General features: G+C 40.0%; 1 protein-coding gene across 3 annotated transcripts; it reads right to left on the reverse strand.

Annotated features, from left to right (window-relative positions):
* Positions 1-9,471: 9,471 nt before the first annotated feature.
* On the reverse strand, positions 9,472-25,433 carry EDN3 (endothelin 3). Of its 3 annotated transcripts, none has more exons than XM_054081894.1 (5): positions 25,101-25,433; positions 24,595-24,805; positions 12,623-12,787; positions 12,040-12,142; positions 9,472-11,416 (listed from the first exon to the last, which is right to left on the reverse strand). In XM_054081894.1, the coding sequence occupies exons 1-4, from the start codon at positions 25,150-25,152 to the stop codon at positions 12,070-12,072; spliced, it is 501 nt and encodes a 166-aa protein (XP_053937869.1). In that variant the 5' UTR covers positions 25,153-25,433; the 3' UTR covers positions 9,472-11,416; positions 12,040-12,069. The 3 variants fall into 3 exon arrangements, with proteins under 3 accessions (XP_053937869.1, XP_053937868.1, XP_053937867.1); XM_054081893.1 differs by having other exon boundaries at positions 9,473-11,394; XM_054081892.1 differs by having other exon boundaries at positions 9,473-11,389; positions 25,101-25,432.
* Positions 25,434-26,653: the final 1,220 nt, after the last annotated feature.

Raw genomic sequence — 26,653 nt, forward strand, 5'->3', positions numbered from 1 at the left:
TCATCTTTCTTGTTTATTAGATAGTAAACACCAAAGATTTTCTCAGGGAGGGAGGGAGGGAGAGAGAGAGAGAGAGAGAGAGAGAGAGAATTGTTTTATGCTTTTTTTAAGTACAATTAAGTCTTTCTTATATTTCTCAGCAACTTTTGTCAGTACTACTGTAAATAAAGCTCCCTTTCTGTTTACCATTACGTTTTCTTTCTAAAGCTTCCGTCCAAAACTGATTACTGTTTTGTTAATGTTCACTCTTTCTTCTGAGCTCCTCTGTAATCCCAATCCACGTGGAAGTACTGTAGATACGGTGCCACTCTAGTTGCACGTCTGAGAAACATTTACAGGCATAATGTTCTGCTCTGGAAGCTAACAAAACTATTCAGGACAGCTACTTCCCTTTGCTTTTGGGCTCTGCTTTTGCAGATGAGTAATTACAAGCTATTGTTTATTCTTCCGAAAACACACTTCTCAAGAGGAGCATTTTTCCCATGCTTCGGTAGTATTTGTGGAGCATGCCCTCTTCTAACTGCATTCAAGAGGGGCTGTGCAAGTACGGAAGTATTTGTAAAGTGAACAAGATATTACATAATCAACGAATGGGAAGATTAATCCGATCCCTAGAACACTGGGATGGCTTCACAGATAGTAAGGTGAACAGAGTTTCATGGGCAAAGGTTTTTATTTCTGGTTGGTAAATTTGGGAAAGGTCTTGCCTGTTTTACAGCCTCAGTTTGTTATTGTTGAAGCAGAAATGAAGATACTGACCTCTGTGAATTGCTTTGAGAGCTGTGGATTAATTATGGCACATAAGAATGGGGATTCTCCTAGCCTGCGGGGTAGAATCTCTGCAGTCCTCAAGGAAGCTGAATAGGTTCCCTTCTGGCATGGTGTTAAAACTAAACAGCCATTTCTGCTTTCCTTTGTGTATCTTTGGAAAAGATACAGTAAGAACTGGAGCAGTGCCATTGTTTCCAATGGATGTTATGATTAACACTGAGTATTTTGAGGGCGAGGTGTGTTACAAAAACTAATGAGCAAAGCCTTAAGGGTTGGAGAGACAATACAACTGTAAGTGAAGATAATCGTCCTTAATATAGAAATGGAATACAGTCATCATCTTTGTCCTGTTCTACAGCCTAGTCTCAAATAGACCAAAACCTAAACTGTTCATAAAAACATTTTAATTAAATATTGATCACAAAGATAAGTTCAGTATTTAACATCCCCTTCCTACTCTTCAAATTTGCATTTAAACTCGAAGAATTACTGCACAAGTTGGATTTGTGAGAAAAAAGTCACGCATTTTAAATTAATTTCCTTAGATAACAAAGATACAGATGTGGAAGGCAATGCAGCTGGTAACTTTGGCATACCAAAACTTTGTTATATAAAATTAAGCCTTAAAAGTACTGAGAAGATGGCATTGACAGACAACCACAGACTGTGACCTGCCTATTACAGTCTTAAATCTAACTGTATTTTTATTATCTTTAGTGCTTTTTTCTGCATGCAAAAAAAAAAAGTAACAATGTGTGAAGTGGTATGTAACAACACGTGAAAGTAACTCGCATGAGTATTTGGATAGTCCTGTAGATTCTCTTGGACTAATTTCCAAATCAATGAAGTCCAGATCGGATCATTCATGACCACAAATCATTCCCATATGAGGTCTTCTCCTTGAGCGCAATAAATAAATCTCCATAATGAAAACCAGGACTGCCACTAGCCTGCAGTGGTGGTGTCAGGAAAATAAAAGAGACAATGGGGTGCAGAAATGAAACTCTATTCCCGTGAATTGTTCTTTCAGATGAAACGCTTTGGAACAGCAAAGGCAACCTGCAACATTTCTGCTGTTGCTGACACATAGAGGAAATTTTGTTGTCAATGAGGCTCTCTCACAGGAGCTTCATTTAGCTGTGGTGGGGGACCTTGCCTGTCTTTCAACGAGGAAAATTACTGTGTGTCGATGCTTTACGTGTAGGGAGGTGTCGAATGAGAATGCCAAAACTTAGGTAGTAAAACAATCAAAGTGGCACATCATGTTTATGAGCAATTACAAGATTGAAGGCTCTGGGAAACTGCTGCTTCAATACCATTACAGAAAAAAACATCTACCTTGGGGTATTTTTGGCAATGTCTCTCAACTATAAAATTCCTCTCTTAAGCTGATTGAGCTGCCATCTTCCGTGAAATCTTAACTCAAATAAAAAATTACTTTATTATAGTTTTGAGATGCACTTGCTATTTTGTAGGAGGAAGCAGCTATGTAAAAAGCGGTTTAGCTAGATAATATGTTATACTTTTATTTTCTGCATAGTTATATTGGGCACAATTCTGAAATTCCAAGCATTTTAGCTTACTTACTATAGAAAGTAAACTTTCACCTTTCAGTTGTGAGTTGTTGAACCTTTCAGAGTTTCTGCTGGTTCCAACTGCTTTTGATGGGTGGCTAGTTGAATTTATTATCTTAGATATCCTGAATTTCTAGGCATTTAAGTATAAGCAGGTATTTAGGCAACAGAAAGTGCATTCACAAGTTTGTGCTTAATGAGCCATCCATTAATGTTTATAATGAAGGCAGCCTACCTGTTTCTACCAAAATCCCCCAAAGAACTAAGGTTTTTTAGAGGGCAAAAAGGACAGAGTTGTACCGATAAGTGAGGAATTAACAGTTGCATACGATTAGATTTAAAAGTTTATTTTTTAAAAATGCAAATCCTTACGATGTCAGACTTCTTTTGATCTATTTTCATAGAATTAATGGGTTTCTGTTCATATTACTGTAACACATAAACTTTAAGTGATGTCATTTAAGATTTCCTCCCCACCTTAATTAAATGTAAGACGTTTTTTAGTGATTCTTGGCCTGTATTTGAACAAGGTCTCTCTTTGCCTGTATAGAAGTGGGCATGATACAGCAGTGGACAGCTAGCAGAATTGCTTGCATTTGTATAGTTTAGAAAAGAATGTATTGTATTTGAGAAACAGGAGCAATAACTGGTTTGCAATATCATGCATATGATGCTGGAACAGAAAACGTGAATAAATAATATGAATAGCGTCTTTCTGATGGGTCTGCATCTCCAACAGATGATTATTTAGAAGTACAACATACCAAGTGATGTTCCTCAGTAAGGTAATTGTTTAATCATGAGGGACTGAGCTAATACATGTGCTGTATGAAATACAAAACACGGTGAGGAGGATAGTAAGGATCTTTAAGGTAGAAACAAGATTTTGAGAGGTGCCTTTAGTGGGTGCATACAGATTAGTAAATAAGCACATCTGACAGAGAAATGAAAAATTTCTAGAGGAGCTCTTCAAGAAATTGACGTGATGGTTTGTACAACATACAATGTTCCTAGGTTTTTTAACTGAAAACTAAACTTGATAAATGTCTTAAGGCTGTTTTCCATAAATGAAATCTGCAAACCGTGGAATCTCCAGTAGGATAGAAAGATAAAGCACACAAAGTAGTGTGAGAACAATTTTCTGCACAAACAGAACACTTGAAAAATAAAAGTTGATTAACATAGGAACATTGACTAACGTTACAATGTGTACTGTCAGGCAACCCCATTATAAAAGTGTTATTAAAGACTCTGTTTCAAAAAAATAGTCATATCTTATTCAGGCCAGAGGAGAAAAAACACACTTATCAAAAACGTTGGCAGTTCTGCAAAAAGAAAGTTGTTGAAAGATTGTACTGAAGTTACTCTTGCTGCAGCAGAGGCAGCAGATGCTGGAGCCTCTCTCTTCCAGATACTGTAGCTGTGCCATGTTCTTTCTTGAAAATTAGGAAAGGGGAGTTTGGAACTTATGTTTTTTCCAAAAGATAGTGTTAGTTTTGAGACTGATATTTTTTTATACAGTGAGGCAGGCACGGTAGTTTAAAAAGCAGTTTAAAAACAGGCACTGCACTTTGGGGAAAAAAAAAATCACTGATAATGCTGCATATGTGGAAACAAATACAGAACTCTTTATGAAGACAATGCATGTGACTGGCAAAACATATATTCTCAGTTTGCTCGGTGGTATTTGGGAGAACACATATGCAACATCAATTAAATAAATAATCATTGCAGTAAAATGTCCTCCTTTGGGTGGCATAGTTCTATATCTCAAGACAGAGGGCCCCGTGCTCACGTTGTCTCCTCTAGCAAACACACGGTGGAACAGTGTGTTCCTGATGCTGCCCTTAAGAATGTGTGCAAGATCATACACAAAGTAGCACCTCAGGGGCTGGATGAGGATGTGTATTCTAATATTAATGGTGTTAGTAAGAGATGTTGCAATATTGAGACATTTCTAAGCATGCTAGGTACATTTACTTTTTGGGACTGTTTTTCCCCAAGATTTTTGCATGAATAGCAAAAATGATCACTGCCAGTGAGATGCTATTCGAATACCCTATACCCCTTGCTCAGCTTTCTTCGGGTTTCTACCTAATGCTACAGTTCCTCAATTTAAATAATGGAAATAACATGTCAGCTTTCCTTTAAAAGTGTTTCTAACCCTTCTGGCTGAAAGCATGCAGGAGGGCTGGAACCAACCACCCAAAGTAATTCCAGCATTATTTCAGGACAACCAATAAATACGGGAACACAAAGGCAGCCATAACTAAAGGAAACAGCTATTCAAACCGTCTATACACCTTAGTTCTGCTCTGAATCGCCACCAGAACCAAACACCTCGTTTTCTGTGTGCTGCTCTCGGTGTTTTGTAGACTCCATTTTTCTCTCCCCCAATAGGCGACCAATTCCCTAAAAATGTTCAAAGTGGTACAGCAACAGTTTGGCCAAAAGACATTGATCCTTCACGTGTTCTCTAACACAGCCAGAGTGCTTTTTGGTAAATTTGTTCTTTGGAGAGAAACTTGGCTTGGGGCTGGTCCTGGAGGGATCTTAACATGGACCTTGCCTTTGGTCTTGCTCTTGTGTTAGTGTGTGCAACAAAAGCCTAAGTCATTTACCCGAGGTCCTATAATGAGATAGCAGCAGAATCAGAATTATGATTCAGAGGTTACTGAAATGCAATGCAGTAATTCTTCTCCTTAAACTTTATTTTCCTTCTGTACTCCTCCAAATAGTGAGTTAAAATTATCCAGTCTACTTGGAACTCTGCTTAAAGGATGTTAATCAAAGACAAACCTCAGGATCTGGCACAGGTGTTTTGAAAGTTTTAATTCATGATCAGATTTGTATAAAGAAAGGTTTTAACATTTAAGAATTCAAATGCCCACGTTCAACCTGGTCCTTAATTGAGCGTCTTAAAAACACTGAAACCGTGACCCTTAGCTGACCCATGACTATCCAAATTGACACCAGAAGGAGCTGTAAACTGCTTTCATTGTGAAATTAATGGAATTCTCTTCTGTGATAGATATAGGGAAATAAAATACAGGTTTAAAAACATCTATTTTGGGGAACTGCATCTTAACGGTCTCAAAATTGCATAAATGGATGCATAGTTCCAGGAATCTTCTACGAGAGCCTCTGGGCTTTGATATTTAGATCTGCTTTACTCTGGTTATGTAGTTCTGTAGCCATTCAATATCTATTTTATGTGGTTGCAACAGTTTGCACATATTTTTTTTTTTTTAACAACAAAAGGCTCCAACACTCTTCAAATCTGCAGAGAAAGTATTTGCATAGTGAAGGGCCCACGCTGGTAAGCGAAGGCAGTCCACCTCTTGAGCAATCTAGAGTGCCACGCCTGGAACGCCAAAGAGAAAGAGCGAGACACTGAAGCATTTCCAAATTGTTTAGTCAATTCTTAGGGGAGGTGAGGGGAGTAATCATAAAAATAAGATAACCAAAAAAAAAAAAAAAGAACTATGAAAATTATCTAACTGATTGCAACAGAAAAAATAATTCCTGGACAAGTACAGCACAGTCACCATTCATGAAATGCTTAAACACTGCAGCTGGTTCACGCTCTGAGAAACAGCTTTAACAGAAATGTTTAGTTAAGAAATGTGATTTGTTGTCTAATGGAATACCCATTACAACCAGTAAAAAGGAAGCTCATCTTCTCTAAAGTTTAACACACTGGCCCTTTAGTGTCCAAATGATCTTGCCCATATAGGATTTTAAAATATTTATAGGAAAAATGGAGTTTGAAAGTCAAAGACTTCTAATCAACTTATTGTTAAGAGACTAAAACCTGAGCTCTTGCGAGTCGATACAATTCCATTTATGTTGACAGAGACAACTGCAGGCAGTTTGAGTCAAGGTATCCATTTACTGATGACTGAATGATAGCACATGGTAAAGATGTTTAGATGCCTAAAGAAACAGAGGTGCAGGTGTTTTTAGACGGGCTTACATAGCTACCCTATTTCTAAAAGCGGTGCATGCAGGAAATGTCTAGCAATGTGGTCTGTTCTTAAATGGATAAGGATCATATTGAAATAAAATGAGAGAACTAAGCTAGAAGTGGGGAGGAGTGTTCAATATGGATACGGGTGTGACTCTAGGCTAAAAGCTAGTAAGAGCCAAAGGATTCAATGAGGCATTTTCCACGGCAGAAAAGGAGCTGAGACTTGTCGTCCCAGACCTCTGTTGAAATTCAGCTGTGCTGTCGCCATGGGTCACTCAGCTACAGAGATACATTTGGAGAGCAAATCAAAGCATGCCTATTTTCCAAAGGACTTCTGAAAGTCTTGGAAGTCAGAATAGTTTCTAAAGCATGCTTTTAAACAAAGTTTGGCAAGATACTACTTCTACGTTAACAGAAAGTTCAATATGCTTTAACTTGCTTACTATGTTTTAAGTCTCTCAATCCTGGCATTTCTTTGTAGCATAAAGCTCCCCAGATCAGGTTATAAGCATATCTTCTCCATTGTAAAACCCTAGTAGCAAAAACAGACATTGTGTCCAATCTCATCTGTTCACAATTTTGCTTGATTACTATTCCAATAGATTTCCAGCTGTGGATTCAAAGATTTAATGCTCATGTGGCTAAAATTTGTTCCTTTTCTAACAATAACTTTTAGCTACGTTATTCAGTCTTGCATATGTTAGCCTGCATTTTATTTTTATCAAGGCACGCAGTTCTGTCTTCTGAAATCAACCAAATGGTTATGATTGTCCTCAGCAATCTTTCACATCGGAGTTATTTTTGTCTAGCTGTTCTGAAAGCCTAAAAGCAACATCTTGAATACGCGTGAAAGATGACAGATGCTGCTGATGGGAACATCTTTTAGGCTCAAGTGCTAAGTATCTAAAAGTATTCAGGGTGAATCTGGTAAGAACACATCCCAGAACCGTGGCCACCATTGCTTTTGGTCATTATAAAGAGTATTATAGTGCATGTAACACTTGCATTCTTCTATAGCAAGAGAAATTCCTACAAGCTGTTTTTGCTCAGCTGTGTTTTGTGAGAGAGACTTAGATGTCAAACTTGGGAATTTTAAAACCACCAAAAGCATTTCATTCAGTCTCTACAGTTACGTCATGCCAGCAGTTTCATGTTTTATTATGCAGAAAAAGCAATTTGGTTCTGCTGTATTTCATAAATAGTTGAAGGATATAGTAAATAGTATATAGTATTTAGTAAATAGTAAGTAGTATTTAGCAGATGAAGAATGAAAGTTATCGCAGTGCAGCCAGGAGAAAATTACTTCTTCCTGTATGATGTAATAACTCTGAAAAATTATCACCTTCTCCCACTCGGGTATCTGGTAGACGTCAGTGAGTTACAAAGAACCCTTAGTAAGGGTGAGGATAATTAAATTAACAAATCAAGGGTCTATTTTTTGTGTAAATTTCTTCATTTAAAAAAACCCTCTTTTCCTGATGAAGTCATCTAAAGATCTGTTTCTTTTCCTCCTACATACCTTATTTTGTCATCCCTATATTGAAATAACAGAAGGATCTACAGAAGAATTTGACTCCCAGGTTTTGCAAGCATTTTATAATATATGGGAAGAATTAGCAGCATAAGAATGGTATCTCCAGAAGCTATGGCAGCGAGCAAGGAGCCAATTGTTCTAACGTACAGGAAATGAGACATGAGCTCTGCTCAGGGAATAGTCACCTAACTCCGTAGGAAGATGTAGGGATCCCCTTTCACGGTCACAGCTTTGACTGCCCTCTCGGACTCTGACAGCAGAGCCTGTGCCTTTCCCAAGGCACAGCCAAGGAGTTAAGAGGTGGAGGTGGTGATGGAGACCATTGTCTTCATGGCACTTCACCATTCATTCCCAGATGTTTACCTCAATGGCTTTGCTGTAATATAAGCCCTCTACTTCTTGTATTTCCTTCTGGGAACACAACAAAATGCTGCTTTCCTCTCTGTCACCGCCCTTTGCATTTGCCGCCATCGCTCTTCTTTCTCCTTTGTAGGCTGGAAAACTGAAATCCTTCTAAACCTCCCTTCTACCTTGTTTCTAGGCATTTGATCATTTATTGTTCTTATTGCTATTAACAAGCAAAAACTTAACTTTTATTAGTAAGAACTAGAACGAGAGCAATGCAACTCAGGAAGAATTTGAGCAGGGTTATATATAAATGGTTTTGCATGGAACAGAGTAAGAACTGGAACTAATTTGTCATTACAAAATTAAACACAAGCATCCTCAAAATATCCCAGACCAAGAATAATTCTGTAGTACACTTAACTAAATTAATGTTACATGTTGTAAGAATATTTATTTCTAACTTCTGCAAATAGTCATTTAATGATTAATCACATTTCAAGAGTTTTTTCTTAGTTAAAAATGTTCATTATTTGTATTTGAAATTAATTTTGTGTATAATTTTTAAAGAATAGGATTTCAATTTAGCTTACTATCTTCTAGATACAAATTAAAAATAGGTAAACTAAGTTACTAAGAGCTCAGGAATATTAATGTTGACATTTCTATAATCATATTAAATTGGGCGAAAACAATCCCATAGCCATTAACTGTTCCCAGACATAATAAGGGTAGTTTGACTCCAGAACCCAGCACATGTAATTTTCAGGTATGTGCTGTGGTTTATAGATTTATTTGGAGACGCCTAAAGTAAACTGTAGGTTTTTTCCTCTTCTGGGTTTGATCTAACAGTTATTTCTCATTTTTTTCTTTTACTGTATTCACGACAGGTTGATTTTTACATTGACAGCGCATTTTCAGCTACTATTTTCAGAGTACCAAAACCAAACTACCTGCAAGGGGAATTCACATAGAAAAAAAAGCTGGATTTTCCTTTCTTGAGGGAAAGGCACAACAATAACACAGCCCGCTACTCAAGGGCTAAATCTACCTGCAAGCCAAAGAACGAACCCAATTTGATTTTTTTGTTTCTTTTCTGTGACTCTTTAAAATAGAGTGAAAGCATGCGGGTCTGGGGAAGGTGTGAATCCATCTTCAAATGCAACATTTCAATTGAATTAATATAGGAGAAGACAGTAGAAATCCAATCCATATACTAAGCAGTTCATCTAAAAGCTGAATTTTATCAGTTAGGAGGCATTGACAACCCACCTAGCACTGCGATGTGTTTGCAGTTCCAGGAAAAAGAAAAATAATGCAGTGACTAAACTGAAGTCAGTTAATATCGTTCACAAAGAACACTCACGGTCCAAATGACCCCTGCCTCCTCGTTTGTCCCAGGATACAAATTAGGCCAGATGAGGGTTACATTTATAGTAAAAAGGGACACGAAATTGAAATGCAGCTTTTTATGCGTAATTATTATCAAATACATTTTTATTACGTTTTCATACTCAATTCTCAAACTGTTAGGAGAGCTACCAGTCTCTTGAGGAAGGCGCATTTTTGTATGAACTGGGCGTACGCATTCGGCGCTGGGGGAATGCCAGTTGGCAGCTATACATGAACATCAAGCATTCTCCATAACAAAGCTCCATTATTTTTTAAAAACCCCAAAACTATACAGTGTCTTTTAAAAGTTATGGGAAAATAGTATGTGAAGTGGTTTTTATACAATAAATAATCTATTTTCTATAAATGTACAAAATCATTTGGACAGCAAGTAAGAAACTAATACAAATGCAATAACTGAAAGATATATTTACTTTTATAACTATAATAATTTATTTATGAAATATATCCACATATATATATAAAATATATCATATATATTTTGGCAAAGATCTCCCTTTCTTCTTTCAAACAAAGTCTGTTACCACCAGTTTAAGCCTATATAACCATTTTTACCGTTAATTTCTTTTTTCTTTTGGTCACCATCTTTCTTCTGATAGAATCTAATCTAATGTCATCGGGTTACAGTTTAAGATATGTGCCCTGGGGAAAGTCTGCATGAAGATCAGTCAAACCGAAAAAAATATCTGTAATGTCACAAGCGAGGGATTTCCTCTCCTTATTTATAAATAATATAGTAACTTTCACAAATCCTGTTCTCCCATTTTTCCTAGCTTACTCTTGCGTGCTCCTATCCAAAAACATTCCTTCTCTTTCTGATGAAATCATTTACACTGAAAAATGTTGAGGGTCGAATATAATCCTTATAGCCAATCCTGGTTATTCAGTGACAATGTTTCGATGAAGAGATAGAAATGTGACTTCTAGCACTAGCAAACATATGCGCAGTGGATGATAACTTATGTAGGGTCTTAGAATAGCAAATAGTCTCATACAGTCAATTATTCTGCTTGTGTGATGTTTCACTTGGAGTTCCACAGCCTTTAATCTTTAGGTAATTCTTTGGGATGAATAATTGGAGTTCTGTTTGTTAACTACAGTGCATCCCTAAATAATCACCATAAATGTTTTAGAATAGAACTTTGAGGTGCAGGAATAATTTGTGCATAAATTAGGTAATCTATTGGCTACTCAATGCATACTCTTAACTTGCTATAGTGAATAAGAATATTTATACTAGCCACTCGTCTTTATTCTGCATAGATACTGTCGTTTAAACATTTGCCAAAAAGTTACAATCTGATGATTTAGGCTTGCATACATTAACAAGAGAAATGTTTTGTATCTGTTTATTCTTAGTGAGAACTCATGTACAAGCAATCTCTCTCTAACTTGTCACATTCTCCAATTACAGTTGCCTGCACAAAGCTGGATTCCTCGGACATACAGCAAGCAGTAAGTGGAACAGTATGTTTCTATTGGACTTTTTTAAATCACATAGAGAAATGTTTCCCGAAACTTTGTGTTGCTCAAGATAAGATCTGCCTTTGAATAGTTCTTCAATAGCGATACATTCCTGCCAGGTTACTTTCTAAAAGTTATCCTTTACTGAGACTCTCGTGAGGGGCTCATGAGAGAAAGTTTCTTCATACAGGTTCACGTGCCCTCAAAGTGGCATTGTTGAAATGAGAGTGTTGCAAACTGCTGAATTCTCCACTGGCATCAGACTGAAGCATCCAGTTTGTCCATCTCAAGGGAGAGTTGTAGTTTAAGTTCTTCCTTCTGAGCTTCGGCAAAAAAAAATTAAAGCTTTAAAAAAAAAAAAAGAACCACAACAACCCACTGAAGTATTTGCTTATCCTGACATACTTTTGCATTTCATATGCAACAACAATATTAAAGGAAGATTTGAAACTGAAACTTTTTGAGACTGGCTACTAGGTCACAGTAACCTCTTTCTATCTGACATCTAAAGTAGGTTATTTTTCCCTCCCAATACTTCTTTCCACAAAGTTTTTTCTCTTTCTCTACCTCGACAATTTAAGTTTTACTGAGCACTGCACTGGGACGTGTAGCTTAAACTGGTATATGTTGCAGTGCTAAACGAGCAAAAAGAAGACAGACAGGAACAGCCCTTGCCCTAAAAAAAAAAAGGGGGGGGGGGAATGTTGCCAAAATATGTATTGGCTTATAGCCAAAGAATCTGACTTCTGAAGGATCTCTATCAGCAGGAGAAAGGCTGTAGCAGTTCTATATACTTTTTTAAAAATAAATTGGAAAAAAACCAAACAACTCATGGGCAAATTCTGCCCTTATTTAGCAGGAATTGATAATAATCGATTGGAAGAATTTAGAGTTCTGCAAATAATAAATACAAAGAAAATTTACTGAAAATTAATATTTCTTTTCAACATTAAATATCTGTAGCATACCTGACTCTTCAGAATCCTCCAAACTCTGTGCTACTGACTTGAAGTGTGTTCCTCTTCCCTGCGTTGGTCCTTCTCCTCTGTCTTTTCCATTGATCCATGATTTCTGGGGAAGAGAGATTTTCTAAGTTGGTCATTGTGATCTCATCAGTTGCCCTTACAGATCCGTTCATAAAATGACAATGTCATAGTCTTCATTAGATTAGATAGAAGTTTAAACATCCTAAAACATTGCAGGAGTAAATATGCCCCTAACTCAACAGGAGATCTGCTATTTCAAAAATAGCAAATCATAAAGAGCAAAAAGAAGATTCAAACAGTACGGTACTGAGTCTGCTCTCCTTGAGTGTTACACATGAGTTTTCTTGCTCTTGTTCTTCCTTATCCACTCCTCCATCCCACTTACATGTACTGTGTAAGGGCCTGGCTGCTGGCCAGGGTTAACCCACCGCAGCTGGAGATGGGAGTTTGATTTAAAATCTATATATTTGTTACTCAGTTTCATTTGATATATGCAACTTGATTAATTTATTTCCATGAAATAATCTAATCACATAGACAGCTTGTAATATTAAATGATACTCGCCTTCTTCTGTCTTGCGTTCTTCTGCAAAACTGCATACACTGTGTGTCATTGGCATCCAAACAAGAACAACGAAATGAAGACTGGAAAGTACTTTGAATCTGGCTTGTAGACCTTTTGCCTCTAAAACTGCCTCTGTAGTTAGACAGTCCATATGGTACAGTCCTCCTATTGCAAGAATCACAAATATTGTATATTTTAAGAGCCAATTAAAATGATATTCCATATATTTTATATTCTAGAAAATAGCTCTATTGATTCAAAGCAATAAATAGTGGCACAATAATCAAACCAAATGTTTCTGTATGAAGTTCTCCCTATAACAGATCATAACTTCACCTCAATCAACTCAGGATTAAAGTTACAAAGTCGCAGACAATCGGCTCAACTGGCAGAATTAATTAGCAGCTACACTGGCTACCTAAAAAATTTTTTGATTACATAACAGTTGATACAAATACATCCCCAGGTTATTGCTTACATTACTGCTTATGCTTTTATTGTGTTGTTTACCCCCAACAAATGCACAAGAGTGGTTATGTTCAGTGCTGGTATGAAGTGACAAAGGAGCCAGGCTGATTTCCACTGGGTAAGTAACATCGTGTTGTTCTCATCTTCATGATTCAGAGCCAAATTTGCCATTAATCTTACCACTGAGAAATGGAGAAAACTGTCAGCACAATTCTTTTAGTGCATCATGTTTGGAACACGATCTGTGTGGGGTTATAAATGTAAGAGACAGCTAAATAATATTCCACATATGTACCTACTGGAACTTTTCTATAGGAGATCACATTCTGTACTGCAGCACACTAAGAAATACTAAGAAGTAGTTCTCCATTCCTATAAAGTCCGACATTATAGTCAATATTATTGTTATTATTATCAGAAAAGAACGTGCTTTATCGCTGCCTGCTAACATCCCCAAAAAGCACTGGATGGTTTAGACTGACGTAATAAATGACTCTACTGCTAGTTGTTAAAGAATCTCAATAGACAGCAGGTGCACACTACATAGAACTTCTGGAGACCTGTAAAAGTTTCCGTGTATGGAAATGGGCTAAGCAACCCACAAATCCACAAATACTAAAAATCTGGAAAGAACTTTGTGTTCAAAAGCAAGAAAGAGGAGTGAAGTGGGGAGAGGAAGCAGAGGAGAGAAAGCATGAGATCTAGAAGGGTTACAACATGGTTACAGAACAAAGCCTGAATAATCAGTCTGGAACCACATAGATGTACTTCACATAGTTGTACTTCTTTCATTTGCTTTCATAAAAACATCATTAAACTATTAATTGGAAAGCTGCAAATTTTCCAGTTTCCCACACTCATGGTGGCCTGAAAGGTTCAGAAACATTATTTTCCTCATCTCTGCAAATATTTTTTGATGTAAGATCAGTACAGTTGATGCCAAGTTACTTCTACAAACTTCTGCATTTATAGTACATATGAGCTTCTAACAGTGCATCTCACCTTCCACAGCCTAAGCCAGAGCACACCTGTCATATATTTTTTTATCATTACATCACACTGAAAGAGATAAAATCACTAGCAGCAGTTTTGTGTTTAATAAGCCACGAGATGGTCTTTCTCCAGCAGATGCTGGTCTGCCTCACCTATATGCAGAAACTGTTGCATATTTTCACTACTTCTCTCATTGTGTGGCTATTCCTACACCCTGGGAGAGACCAAGAATATGCATATTAGTCTTAAAAGAGTTTAGGAATTTACTTTGGCCCCCCTCCCCCTTCTACCATTTAAAAACCTTTTCATTGTCTTCAGGATTAGGGGTGAATCCCATTTCATGATTGAGGAGTATTAACAATTCTATACTGGCATCTATTTTAGAATAATGAATCATAAATGGCTAACGTAGGTAACTTCTGACATAAATAATTGCTGTATGGTCATACTTTTCAATACATTCATGTTTTTTATTAAGTAATGTCTGGTATTTAGAGACAGGAACAGGAGGAAGTTCCTTTATTTTTAAGATTGCTGAACCCTCTCTGAAAACTGTTCAGTAAAATTCCGTTATTCAGCTTTCTGCTCAGATTTAGGCCAAAATGAAAAGATGAATTTCGCTTGGTCTATCCAAACATGAAACCTCTATTTCATGGCAGATAGCTTGCCAGGGGATAAAGCAGCCTTTTACAGCCTTTGCAGATGTCATCCCTAATTGTGCTAACAAGACATAAAATATTTTAGTATGTAATCCTCATTATTTAAAGTGGCTCCTTGTTTAAAAAAAAAAAGTCCACTTTTCAAAAATAGGAAACTTCTTTTTCTTACTCTAATTCTCTAAATTACAGTCTGTGTGGGACTGAGCTGCAGTTTGCTCTGTGTTGGATGTTCCGCCTGAATAGCAATAGATGAAGAAGTACATGTGTTTTATTCCTTAGTTGCCACAGTTTTCAAATTATGGACTGACTAGAACTGTCATCAACCTCAATTTTATCTTAATACATCAGCATGTCAGCAACAGTGATTGAGGAACGGGTCCATTACCCATCTGCTGTCTTTCCTAAGACACAGTAAATTCCAGGAAATAGGCAGGGGAGGAGAATATAGTATAATTACAAGTGATAACAACCATGAATCACAGCCCTACACAAAGAAGGAGGCTGATATTTTAGGTGTTGCTACTGATCTTTCTAATGAAGGTCCTTGTGTTCTATGAAACTGCTTACAAGAGTATACTTCATAGCTTGGAAAAGGTATTCAGGACCACTTTGTTCTTAGGGGTCCAGAAATACATGCCAAAGCAATGACATTTTAAGAATTTTAACTAGAATGCCCAAAACAGATAAACTTCAACAGCAACCCAGACTCTTTCCAAGAACATTCAGAAAGAGCTAAAAACTATAGCAGGTGTTTTCTTGCCTGTCTGTTCTCTGATGAAACTCATAAATGACAACATTCAAACAGATGTTAATGTGTGTACAGTTATCCTTCCAGCAGCTGAAAGAAGTTACTACTTCAAGTTAGTTCATGTCTCTTTCTCAGCACTTCAGAAGTGAGAGATGCTGAAAAGATTCAGCTGGACAAGTATCAGAAGCATTTGCCTAGCAGCATGCTTAATCTTAGATAGATACATGATTAATGAATGCAGCTTTATGTTATTTTTGTTAGTTTTCATGGTGCTGCAATGCTCAGGTTCAAAATGAGGTAAGTAGAATAACAAACTCTACATGCTGAACGGGAATTATGGTCAACATAAAATTGTCATCAAGCACTTGTGTCGCTAAGGAGTCTCTTTGCTTTCCATTTCAGGTAAGGTATCGGTTTTCTTTAGTGAAAGCTTTTAAATTTCTGATCTTTAACTCGGCATGCACAATTCCTTCCTTTAGAAGAACAAAACTCTCCTGAAGCAGTGAAATGGGTTTCCACACATTTAAGAGCTAATGTGTACTGTGTGGCCTTTGTGCCCTCTTCTCTATGAAGTGAAGAACAAGTTAATCTATGCGATTCTGGATTAGCCTTTCCAAGGTACTATTTTAAACTGGTAACATACAACCCTGAGGTTTATGTGAAGGTGACCCTCTTTTGTAGAGTTCAGTTACCAGCATGATTGCTGCAGTCTCAGGGAGTGTCAGTGGCTGCGTAGAAGTCTGTGTGCTCAATTTTAAAACGCTTTCTAAATTCCAGAAGGTCTGATCTCAAGGAAATAATTTCTTCTCCAGTATAAGCTCTTTATTCTGTATGCAAAAAAAAAGATGATGCTATACATCTCTCCAGTACCAGGAATTAATACATATGATGAAATTATGGTTAGTCAGTGCAACGGATCCGTCAACTGAATATAATTCCCTGTATAATATAGAGCAGCACAAAGCTAAGCAAAAAGCACAGTGCGCTCTGGTCACTCGAAAGATACTTTTGACTTCTGCAATGCAAGGAACACTCAGCAATCTTTAGGTCAGCTCATGCTTCTCTTAGAATTGTTAAAGAAAAAAGTTTAGATCTGCAGATTGGATACTCAGATGCTGAAATGACCTAGATTACTTCTGTATTTTGTGTCCACAAATCATAAAAGCTTTCCCCCAAAAGTCAGCTAGCTCTGGAATAAAGTTTTTGCCATTAAGTTAACAAGAGAAGTACTGAGCAATAGTGCAAGAGCCATTCTGACCCAGAGAAAATTTCCCACAGAAAAAAACTGCCCATTGAATGACTACAACCTTTAAGTCTAATTGGGGAATATGACTTCCCCAAGTCCTGCTGTCTCTCATTTGTATTAGTGAATGTTCAGAATTCAGGCAGACAAATCCAATTGGTTTATTTCAATTTTTATAACATGTGGCTGAGTTTCTCATGCTACGTTATAATTGACCTATGAGCTGCTATTATTTTCTACTTTCCCAGCCACTTAAACATAGTAGATACCTCCAGGGCACTTGAGAGTTTCAGCCAAAACAAAGGGATGAGGTGGTTGCAGCAATCATCTTAGATGCTATGATTTCAGTATTCAGTAATATATTTTCTGGCATGCATCCAGGCCAGCAAGGCTCCCAACAGTCTCCAGTGTTTTCAGACAACCTTAAAATGTATGAGATCCCTGTAAGGACCACTGAGAACAAAGAACATGAAAAGGAAGCAAAGTTTAACAGCCTCCAAGTGAAACAAAATGTCTCCGGAATGAAAAATGCTTGGGGTAGTAACATATTTCTGTGTACACTTTTTACTGTAAAGCTGCTGCAGTAATACTGTGTAGCTCTGGAGATGAAGAGATCATTAGCTGCTCTGAAAGTTGGCTCCAACTCTTTCTGTAACAGGTATATTTTTTAACAAGCAGATCACAATAGGTTATGTATTCTCCATGTTATCCCTTCCTTCCCATCACCATCGTCATCATTTAAGAAGGAAAAATGCCTTCTTCAAAGAAAAGAAGTGCCCGACCTGTTGGTCTTCTGTCATCCCAACCACATACTCCATTCACAGAAGCGGTACTTTTTCCGAGTAGCTTTTTTGCAGTTAAAAATTTTCAGAGAACACGAACTTTTATTGTTTATAGCAACACCTTTATTTTCCATATCCTCAATTTAGTAGTAGCCAGTGTTCCTAGATCCCTAATAGGCCACTTATCCAAAAATATGTACTTCCACACTCTTGCTTGATTTGGTTTAACCTTCTTTTTCCCCCCAGTCTTATTCTTTCAGTAATACTTGCTAATTTGTGAGGACCCCAAATCAGTTAAAGTCCATTAGTTATAACTAACATAGATAGTAAGCTAAAGATTGCACACATCTGCTTCACCATCCAGTTTCAGAACTACCCCAGTTCTTTGATTTCACTCCCATTGTGACTTCACTACCCAAGTTAAGTACTGTGAGAGAATCTAAAGGCTTTTTATCACTAGTCATCCTGTACCTGTCAAAAGGATGGTACGTGTTTTCAGTTTCAAATACGATCAGATTAACAGTCGAGTGAAAAGCTGGGTTATGTTTCTTGAGGTAAATAATATGAGGCAGGAGGGGGGAGAGGGAGTATTTTCCATTAACACCCCAAATACCCAGAGAAGCTGCGTAGAGCTCACCTGACCTAATAAACTGAGACCTTGTTTCACAGAAATACCTCTCTCAAAACAACAGTGTTGATATCCTTTGATACTTCATACCACTCATACTGCTCCCGGTTTGGTGCCAAGATGCACGATTGTTTAGTTTCAATAAACAAACAAAATCCCATGCAGCTTTATCTCTCTGAGGCCCAAATTCCCGTTATTCTTTTTTCTTCCTCTGACTGGCAGGGAGTATCATTAGTAAGCGTGCTGGTTCTAATGCAAATACTTTGAGGTAAATCCCAAAAGGCAGCTGGAAAATAGGGATGAAAGGAATCAAGTTACATGTCAAATGGTAGATTTTCAAACTAAAATTCAGAGTACTTCTAGCCAGCTTCTGGAGCCACCGTACCGGTGCACAGAGAACACAGGCTAATGCACGTTTCTATCAATCTCCACAATGTGTAGAGTTCAAAATCCACTGCTGGTCTAAAAACAAATAAAACAAAAACCTGGGGGAAAATAAACACAGGGTGTTAAAATTTGAGACTGTGGTTTGACAGCCCTCAAGACTGTTTATTCTTCGAATTAGACCAATAGGAGCAGCATAGTGAAATGTCAAGGCGTTCGCCGTTAGTGTGTCTCATCCCTGACCCCAGCTCCCGCAGGGCCAGCTCCTGCAGTGACGTGGGATTTTAGCCTGCAGAGTCCAATAATTTCAAATCTTTGTGAGGATACTGCTGTTAAAACATCAATATTGTAAGTACTACAAGGAAGTTTTGCAGGAAGACTAAGAGGATCTATTCTACTATTAGGGGATCATACAAGCTGTGAATGTTTCGGACAGTAAGACACTGAAAGTGTGAAGTCAGTACACAATTTAAATACACTAGAATAACAGCTACGTTTCAGAAACAGGCCTAAAAATCCATTCAGTTTGTCCACGATAAAACATAATAATAACAGCAGAAGGCTGTTACTATGTTCAATAAATCTATTTGAAACACTCTCCATTTAACGTGAAGATGTGTGCAGCTTTTTACCATCAATGATCTTCCAATTTTTAGGATGAGAGACACAATCTGTGGTTTAAGTTTCAACAAAAATTTGTAACAAGAAAAAGGAAAACGTTAAAAGGAATTTATGGAGATAAGGAAGACTACATGTTTTGTACTTGGTATTTTTTAATACCAGTGAGTATGACCATAGGCTCCACAGCTTTAGTTATTTCAACTGTTATTGGCTTGGTAAGATTTTTCCTTTTGTATTTCAACATTCAGGCTACATTAGGACATACACTGTATATGCATAGTCTAATCTTGGTAGCATCCAGACATGTAAGACAAATAGATTTCAGTGAACACGTGGATAACAAGGTCTGCAAAATGCAGGGCAGATTTCATTCAGAAAAATAAAATCAAGTCAACAGAAGATGAATCACTTCACTTTTGGCACTTGGTATTGATGGTTAACCATGAGTGCTGTTTCACCAACAGATCTGTTTCCTTATTTGAACCGCCTGGCTTGCAGCCACTGTTTTATCATCATGCCTTTGGCTAACAGGTATTTTCAATCTGATCTATTAAGATTATAAACTCATGCTTAATTGTTTTGCTGAACAAGAGATCTTTAGCTGTGTATTTTTATTTCCAATAATATAGAGAAAATCATCTATACTTATCTAATTATGAAGATCATTCTCCAAAGATGGGGTAATACTTTATAATACTACTTAATATCCACAAGGATGAAAAGCATTTTAATTACAATATGTGGGCTTTCATTAAAGAAAATTTAATCAGTGAGATTCAGGAAATAAAAAGATGTTACGAAGGAAAAGTTAGCAAGCAGAGCATCCAGTTAGAACAAGAGTATCCAGCTGGTGGTAAAAAGTCTTCTCTTTTGTAACAACATCCCAAGATGTTACCTCCTCTCTCTATATGAGCAAAACTATGAGTGAAGCCACAATAGAGTACAAATTGTTTCCATTCTAAGATCACTTTCTGATGGTGACCTAAGCTAGTAGTGAGCGAAGATCATTAACTTACAACTGTTGGAGATCTGATTGTGTGTGACATCAGCTGCTGTTGTCTGTTTAGCTTCTGATAAGGCCCTGGACCCCTAATAAACCCATTTGTTACCCCTTTCAGGAAAGACCAAAAAATGAAAGTGTCTGAAAAACCCTTCATACACTGTTCAAACCCCAACAGCTGCTCACATTAGGTCAGGAAACCAGATTCCTATAGAGGAACTATCTGGAGTCACCGCATCACTACATGTTGATGGCCACTTAGGAATATCTGACTCGCATATGTAACAGAAACAAATTTCTTCTTTATTAAAGTGACAAAACACATTCCTGTACTGTCACCATGTAACCACACACCATGAAACACTCTCCATATCCTCAACCAATATATCTCACAGACCAATTCCACAGACTACAAGTCAGTGCATGCCTTTGTCCTTCCACTGACGAAACAGAACGTGAAAGTACAGAGGATCAGCACCACAAACACAAAGATGTTATATCAAACTCTTCCTTTCACTTCATCATCCAATTCTACCGATTCAGAAGTTAATGTAGAAGGCAGACAGAACTCCTAGATCATCATGTAAGGTGGTCACAGAATTTCATCCAGTTACTCCTCTTTTCAGTGTCACAGTAAATACTGAAATAAGACAAGTCATCAAGAAAAAAAGCACTTTTGCCTTCATTTAGACACTTCAAGAAAAGCTTCACGCGCAACATCAATGTCACTAATTAAACCACATTTTGCTGTCAGATGCACAAGCTCAGTTCATATTGAAATATAGGACCCCTCTGAAAAAATGCAGATCTAAAAGAAGTCTTGCCTGTATTTTCTTGGTTTGTTTTAGGGGGAATGGCCTCAAGTTCCGCCAGGGGAGGTTCAGGCTGGACATCAGGAAAAAAATTTTCACAGAAAGGGTCACTGGGCACTGGCAGAGGCTGCCCAGGGAGGAGGTTGAGTCACCTTCCCTGGAGGTGTTTAAGGGACGGGTGGATGAGGTGCTGAGGGGTACGGTTTAGGGACTGTTAGGAATGGTTGGGCTCGATGACCCAGAGGATCTCTTCCAACCTGGTGATTCTATGATTCTTCTTTAACCTACAGAATTAAGCGTCAAGTTGGGGCTGTATTACATCAGTAGGTACTGTTTAAAAGAAAATTCATTAATTCTTCTTTAAAATGTGTCTTTAGCTATAGATTAAGATAAGCATAATTAATGACTTGACAAAAAATATATTACAAACTAACTCCTGAGTAATAAATCTTATCAATAAGAATAATTTACCAGCTTTTAATTATCTTTGTTACGCAACCTTTGTCTACACCACATAATTGGGTTATTCTATTCTGACTTTCCTGACTTTCTTTAGGTGGTCCTTCTTTTCCACTTAAGGCTCTCACTGTTCCCAGTATAAAATAGACTTACTATGTCAAAATAACACTGGTGCTCTTAGTGGACTGGACCAACAGCAGCGGTTCATGGGCAAGTATAAAGCAACACTCACACGTGCAGAGATCATCTCATTGAATTGGCGAGTCAGGGGCTGTGTGTTCTGCAATTCTGTGCCTTCTACAACTGTCACCTGGCTGATATAAGTGGTTTCTCAGCAAGGATAGGAACAGACTCTCTATCGCTGTTCTGCCTCCAACAGTTTCAATAAAAACTTTAGTCACTTTTCCAGAAAAGCAGGGGAGGCCATGACCAAGATTTGGTTTGAATATATTACAACAACGCTTAACAGCATCTTCAGTGGGGAAAAGCAGGAGGAAAGGACTAGAGAAGGAAAGAAAGTTTGTCTTTGAAATATGGAGGGGAGAGTAACCTGGAAACAGAAAATACTAAAGAATTTGTGACAGGAATAAGAAATGATAAAGTGAAGGACCTAAGTCAGGAGAAGTAAGGAAGGAAAGAAGTTATAAGTAAATAAATGTTAAAAAAAAAGATAAGAATCAGCAGATGCCAGGAAAACTTCTCCAGTCTTTAACACCATCTTCCTGGCCTCCCATGGTCCCCAAAGCTGCATTGGAGCCAAATTTTTAGTAGATATTAAAACTTTCAAGAACATGTGTACAACAGCAACAGAAAAGCCTCACTTACAAACAACCAGTCTGTACAGGTCCAATAGTTACTTCTGTTATTAAAGACTAGCCTAACTTTCTTGGGATGTTAAATTACACAAGCAGGCCTGGTTTATCTCATTCACATCCAAAAGTACCTTTTGACTTACCTTTTGACTTATTGTCCTAGGTAGGACACCAGGCCAGAATCCTAGGGGTTTTGAAAAATGAGTCTGTGCTCTTTCAGCTTAGAGAGGGAGATCTGTACACCCACCTCACCTGTAAAGAGAGCTGCTTCTTTCATTGCTCACCTGCTGGCTCAGACCAGGCAAGGCTCAAGAAACGGCCAGAGGAGCAGGATGGCAAAGCAGCCTCATTCAGACACCCTGTTCTTCCAGCCAAGGTGCATCATTCTCTATACACCACCAGCCAACTTTGAAAGGACCTCATTTCTCTACTTCTAATGAGCACTTACAGATTCCAGAAAATTCAGTTCCTCCTAATTCCTAATTCCCCTACTTCCCACCATTATGCACTCACTACTTATGAACACCATATACGAACTTCATGGCTAATGCTATAGGTATCATGACAATGTTACGTATAATTCTCTGGGTTTTGTTCTTTCTTTGGTGATTGCATAAGACTTTCAGATAGGAAAAAAAGCTCTCCACATCATTGAATTAATGCACGCCATTAACACATGCTAAATACTTTTTGCTGGAATGAAAATGATTAATTCCTGTGGACTTAAAACAGGATATCCTAAAAAAAAGAAAGGTGTGTTTAAAATTAGCCGAATTCTATTTATTCAGTGTGTAGAGGAAAAGGAATGTCATTCCTCCGTTTTCACTGTTTTGAGCTCTGACTTAAATATACTGAGTCATAAATATTTATCTACAATAAATCCAAGTAATCCTGGGGTGGATTAGCGCAGGTATGAAACTCAAAGAATTGAATGACTTGTGTGAATGCATTATACTTTCAGGTTAGCCGAAGTTCAAAAGACTTGAGACATGGCCTCTAGCCAGGACACATATATGAATTTACAGATTAAGTACACTAAATCCCATTTGACTCAACCTATGTTATTGCTACTTTCTATTTTTCTTTTCCTTTCGCTATTTTAATCTGATTAAAAGCTTTGCAATAGATTCAGAGTGTATCCCAGTGATTTGGGAACAAATGTTCCCAAACTGCAGTCATTGGAACACTTGATGTATCATTCAGTCATACAGTCCAAGTTCTTTAAATCCTGAAGTTTATCAAAAGAAACTGGGGTTGGATTCATCTATTTCCTGGTTATTTTTTAATGACCAGATTGCTCTGGTTGCTGCAGGACTGAAACCTATGAAAATCTTTACAAATCCTTAAGACTGTTTTATTTACTTGGAGAGACAGGATATATACAATGGTCAAGGAAAGGAGGCCGTTGACCTTTGGGATGTAGGCAAAGCATCACTCTTCCCGGATGATTTCTTTTCATTAAGTACTGTTAGTACAGACCCTGCTTTTCTGCGTACGTGCTCCAGCCCCACTGACCTGGGGGAAACTCTGAATTCCCAATTCACAGGAGATGTTATGTTTTCTAAAACTGTTTTTATTACGAGTTGAAGCAAAAACTTGTTTGCCATTCCCACAAAACATGACTGTAAAAGATGTGCTCTTACAACACCTTAATTTGGTATAGTGAGGTTTCCAACAATTATTATTTTAATATGAAAGTATTTTTCCACATGATTTTTTATCAAAAACAGTACATTTGCGCACACACTTTTCTTCCTTTCTCATCAAGTGGTTTATTAGAAACAGATTTCTCCTATGAAATCATAGAACGGGTTGGGTTGGAAGGGACCTTAAAGCCCATCCAGTTCCACCCCCTGCCATGGGCAGGGACACCTCCCACTGGATCAGGGTGATCCAAGCCCCATCCAACCTGGCCTTGGACACCTCCAGGGATGGGGCAGCCACAGCTTCCCTGGGCAACCTGGGCCAGGGCATCACCACCCTCCCAGGAAAGCATTTCTTCCCAAGATCTCACCTCACTCTCCCCTCTTTCACCTGAAAACCCTTCCCCCTCCTCCTACCCCTGCCCTGGCTGCTCAGGAGCCCCTCCCCAGCTCTCCCACCGCCCCTATAACGACCACTTTCCCCCAGGACCGCTCCCCGCAGCGATGCTCAGCCCCGGGGCGGGCGATGCTCACGGGCACCGGGCGGGTGTCACGGCGGGGGTATGGGGACAGCATCCCCCAGCAGCAGGGAACCCCCAGCCCGTTATTGCTCCTTCTCCTCTCGCTCCCTTCGCATCCCTCCTCCTCCTCCTCCCCCCGGCCCGGCGGGGTCGCTCCCTTCGCATCCCGACCCCCCGTCCCCCGCGCTGGGTCACTCACTCGGGGGTGTTGATCCAGATGATGTCGAGGTGGCAGTAGTAGACGCACTCCTTGTCCTTGTAGGTGTAGCAAGTGCAGCGGCGGGCCCTGCGCCGCGGCGCCCCGCCGTCCCCCCGGCCCCTGCCCGCCGGCAGCGCCGCCGCTCCGCGCTCCTCCCGCTCCTCCTGCGCCGCCGGCAGCGCCGGGGACCGAGCCCGGGGCAGCGCCGACCCTGCAAAGAGCAGCAGCTCTCAGCACCCGCAGCCCCTCCCCGACAGCCCGTCCCTCCGGGGCTGCTCAAAGCACCGTTCGAACGGTGGGAGCCCCGCAGCCCCCCGGGGGGGGGTTTGTTTCTAACCTACGTACGGCCAAATACATGGTGGGTTTGGTGCTTATTCCCCACGCTCCGGAGTGGGCTATCGCTTACAGCCTTTTGGAAGAAGGGAAAAAAAAAACCAACCAAACCACCCAGCCTTTCTTTGTGTGCATGCGTGGAAGCGGCAAAGAAAGAAAGAAATCCGCGTTACCTGCAGTCGACGTAATTGTAAGTCCAAAGAGGAACAATAAACCCAGCTCCATTAAACCCAAATTGCACGCTTGTTAACTGCAGGCAAAGGTGAACTGCCCGGGCGGCTGAACCGTTCCAGGAGAGATCCCTTCAGGTTGGAGGCAGGGAATATCCTGGGGCTGGCGGCACACGCTGCTCCCGGGGTTAGTTCCCACACGGAGGTGTGATTAGTGGTTCTCCCTCGCAGTTATTTCCCTCCAGTGCAGACTTAGTCCTGAAGGGGAGAGTGTTGTCAAAAGAAGGGAAGATCCATCGCTCGACTTTTCCCACGCACACCTCCCACCCCACCCCCAAATCCGATCAGAAACCGGAGCTGCTGTTTTCCAGCTGCAGACACCTCCCACCCGCGGCAGCCCCCCGCCTCCCAGCGGCCAGCAGACCTTACCCCCCCGCCCCGAGGGCAGAGCCCTGGCTCACCCCCACCCCCGCGCAGCCCCCTTGCCTCCCACCCGCAGCCCCCCTGCTCATCTCCCACTCCCGGGCAGCCCTTGCCCATGTCCACTCCTCCCCGGGCATCCCCCTCGCCCGTCTCCCTCCCACCCCCGGGCATCCCTCTTGCCCGTCTCCCTCCCCCCCCCGGGCATCCCTCTTGCCCATCACACTCCTTCCCTGGGCATCCCCCTCGCCCATGTCCCACTCCTCCCCGGGCATCCCCATCGCCCGTCTCCCTCCCACCCCCCGGGCATCCCCCTTGCCCGTCACCCTCCCTCCCTGGGCATCCCCCTCGCCCATGTCCACTCCTCCCCGGGCATCCCTCTTACCCGTCATCTCCCACCCCCGGGCAGCCCTTGCCCCTGTCCCCTTCCCCCGGACAGCCCCCTTGCCCATCACCCTCCCACCCCCGGACATCCCCCTTGCCCGTCTCCCTCCCACCCCCCGGGCATCCCTCTTGCCCGTCATCTCCCACCCCCCGGGCATCCCCCTCGCCCTTCTCCCTTCCCCCCGGGCATCCCTCTTGCCCGTCTCCCTCCCACCCCCGGGCATCCCTCTTGTCCGTCTCCCTCCACCCCGGGCATCCTCCTTGCCCGTCATCTCCCACCCCCGGACAGCCCTTGCCCCTGTCCCCTCCCACCCCGGGGCATCCCCCTTGCCCATCTCCCCCCCGGGGTACCCCTTGCAGGTAGAGGACAGGGCAGGCACAGCCCTTTAGTTATGGCCAAGGCTGACCTCAGTTCATCACTTCTAAATGCTCTGATCTCTGTTGTTCTCTGCGTAATTCCAGGAGGACAGAGCATTGCTTCTGTCACCCAAAGCTTTGGCTTAAAGCTGGGCTGTGGATTTGGGACTGTCTGAGGCTTTTTTTTTTTCCCCTAGGACTCTGCCAGTTATTTTCAAGGTGAAATTAAGTCACCAATTTATTAATACTTGCTTTTCCCCCAGTTAATTGGGAACACCTCTTTGCATACAAATCTATCCAGAGTGCAAAACATGAGGTAAAAGCAGATTTCTTGTTGTGTGAAATAGCTGACACTTGTGCCTAGCAAAACACTCCTGCCTGTGGCTCTGTTTGCT

This window comes from Cuculus canorus, chromosome 16, assembly GCF_017976375.1.
Source record: "Cuculus canorus isolate bCucCan1 chromosome 16, bCucCan1.pri, whole genome shotgun sequence".
NCBI classification, from domain to species: Eukaryota; Metazoa; Chordata; class Aves; order Cuculiformes; family Cuculidae; genus Cuculus; species Cuculus canorus.

Bases quoted from the DNA above. Each gene is read 5' to 3' on its own strand.
- EDN3 (XM_054081894.1), bottom strand. From the start codon at position 25,152: ATGGAGCTGGGTTTATTGTTCCTCTTTGGACTTACAATTACGTCGACT. The intron at 12,788-24,594 runs GTGAGTGACCCA...TTCTTGCAATAG, and splicing joins ATCTGGATCAACACCCCCGA to GAGGACTGTACCATATGGAC. The intron at 12,143-12,622 runs GCGAGTATCATT...TCTCTTCCCCAG, and splicing joins AGAACGCAAGACAGAAGAAG to AAATCATGGATCAATGGAAA.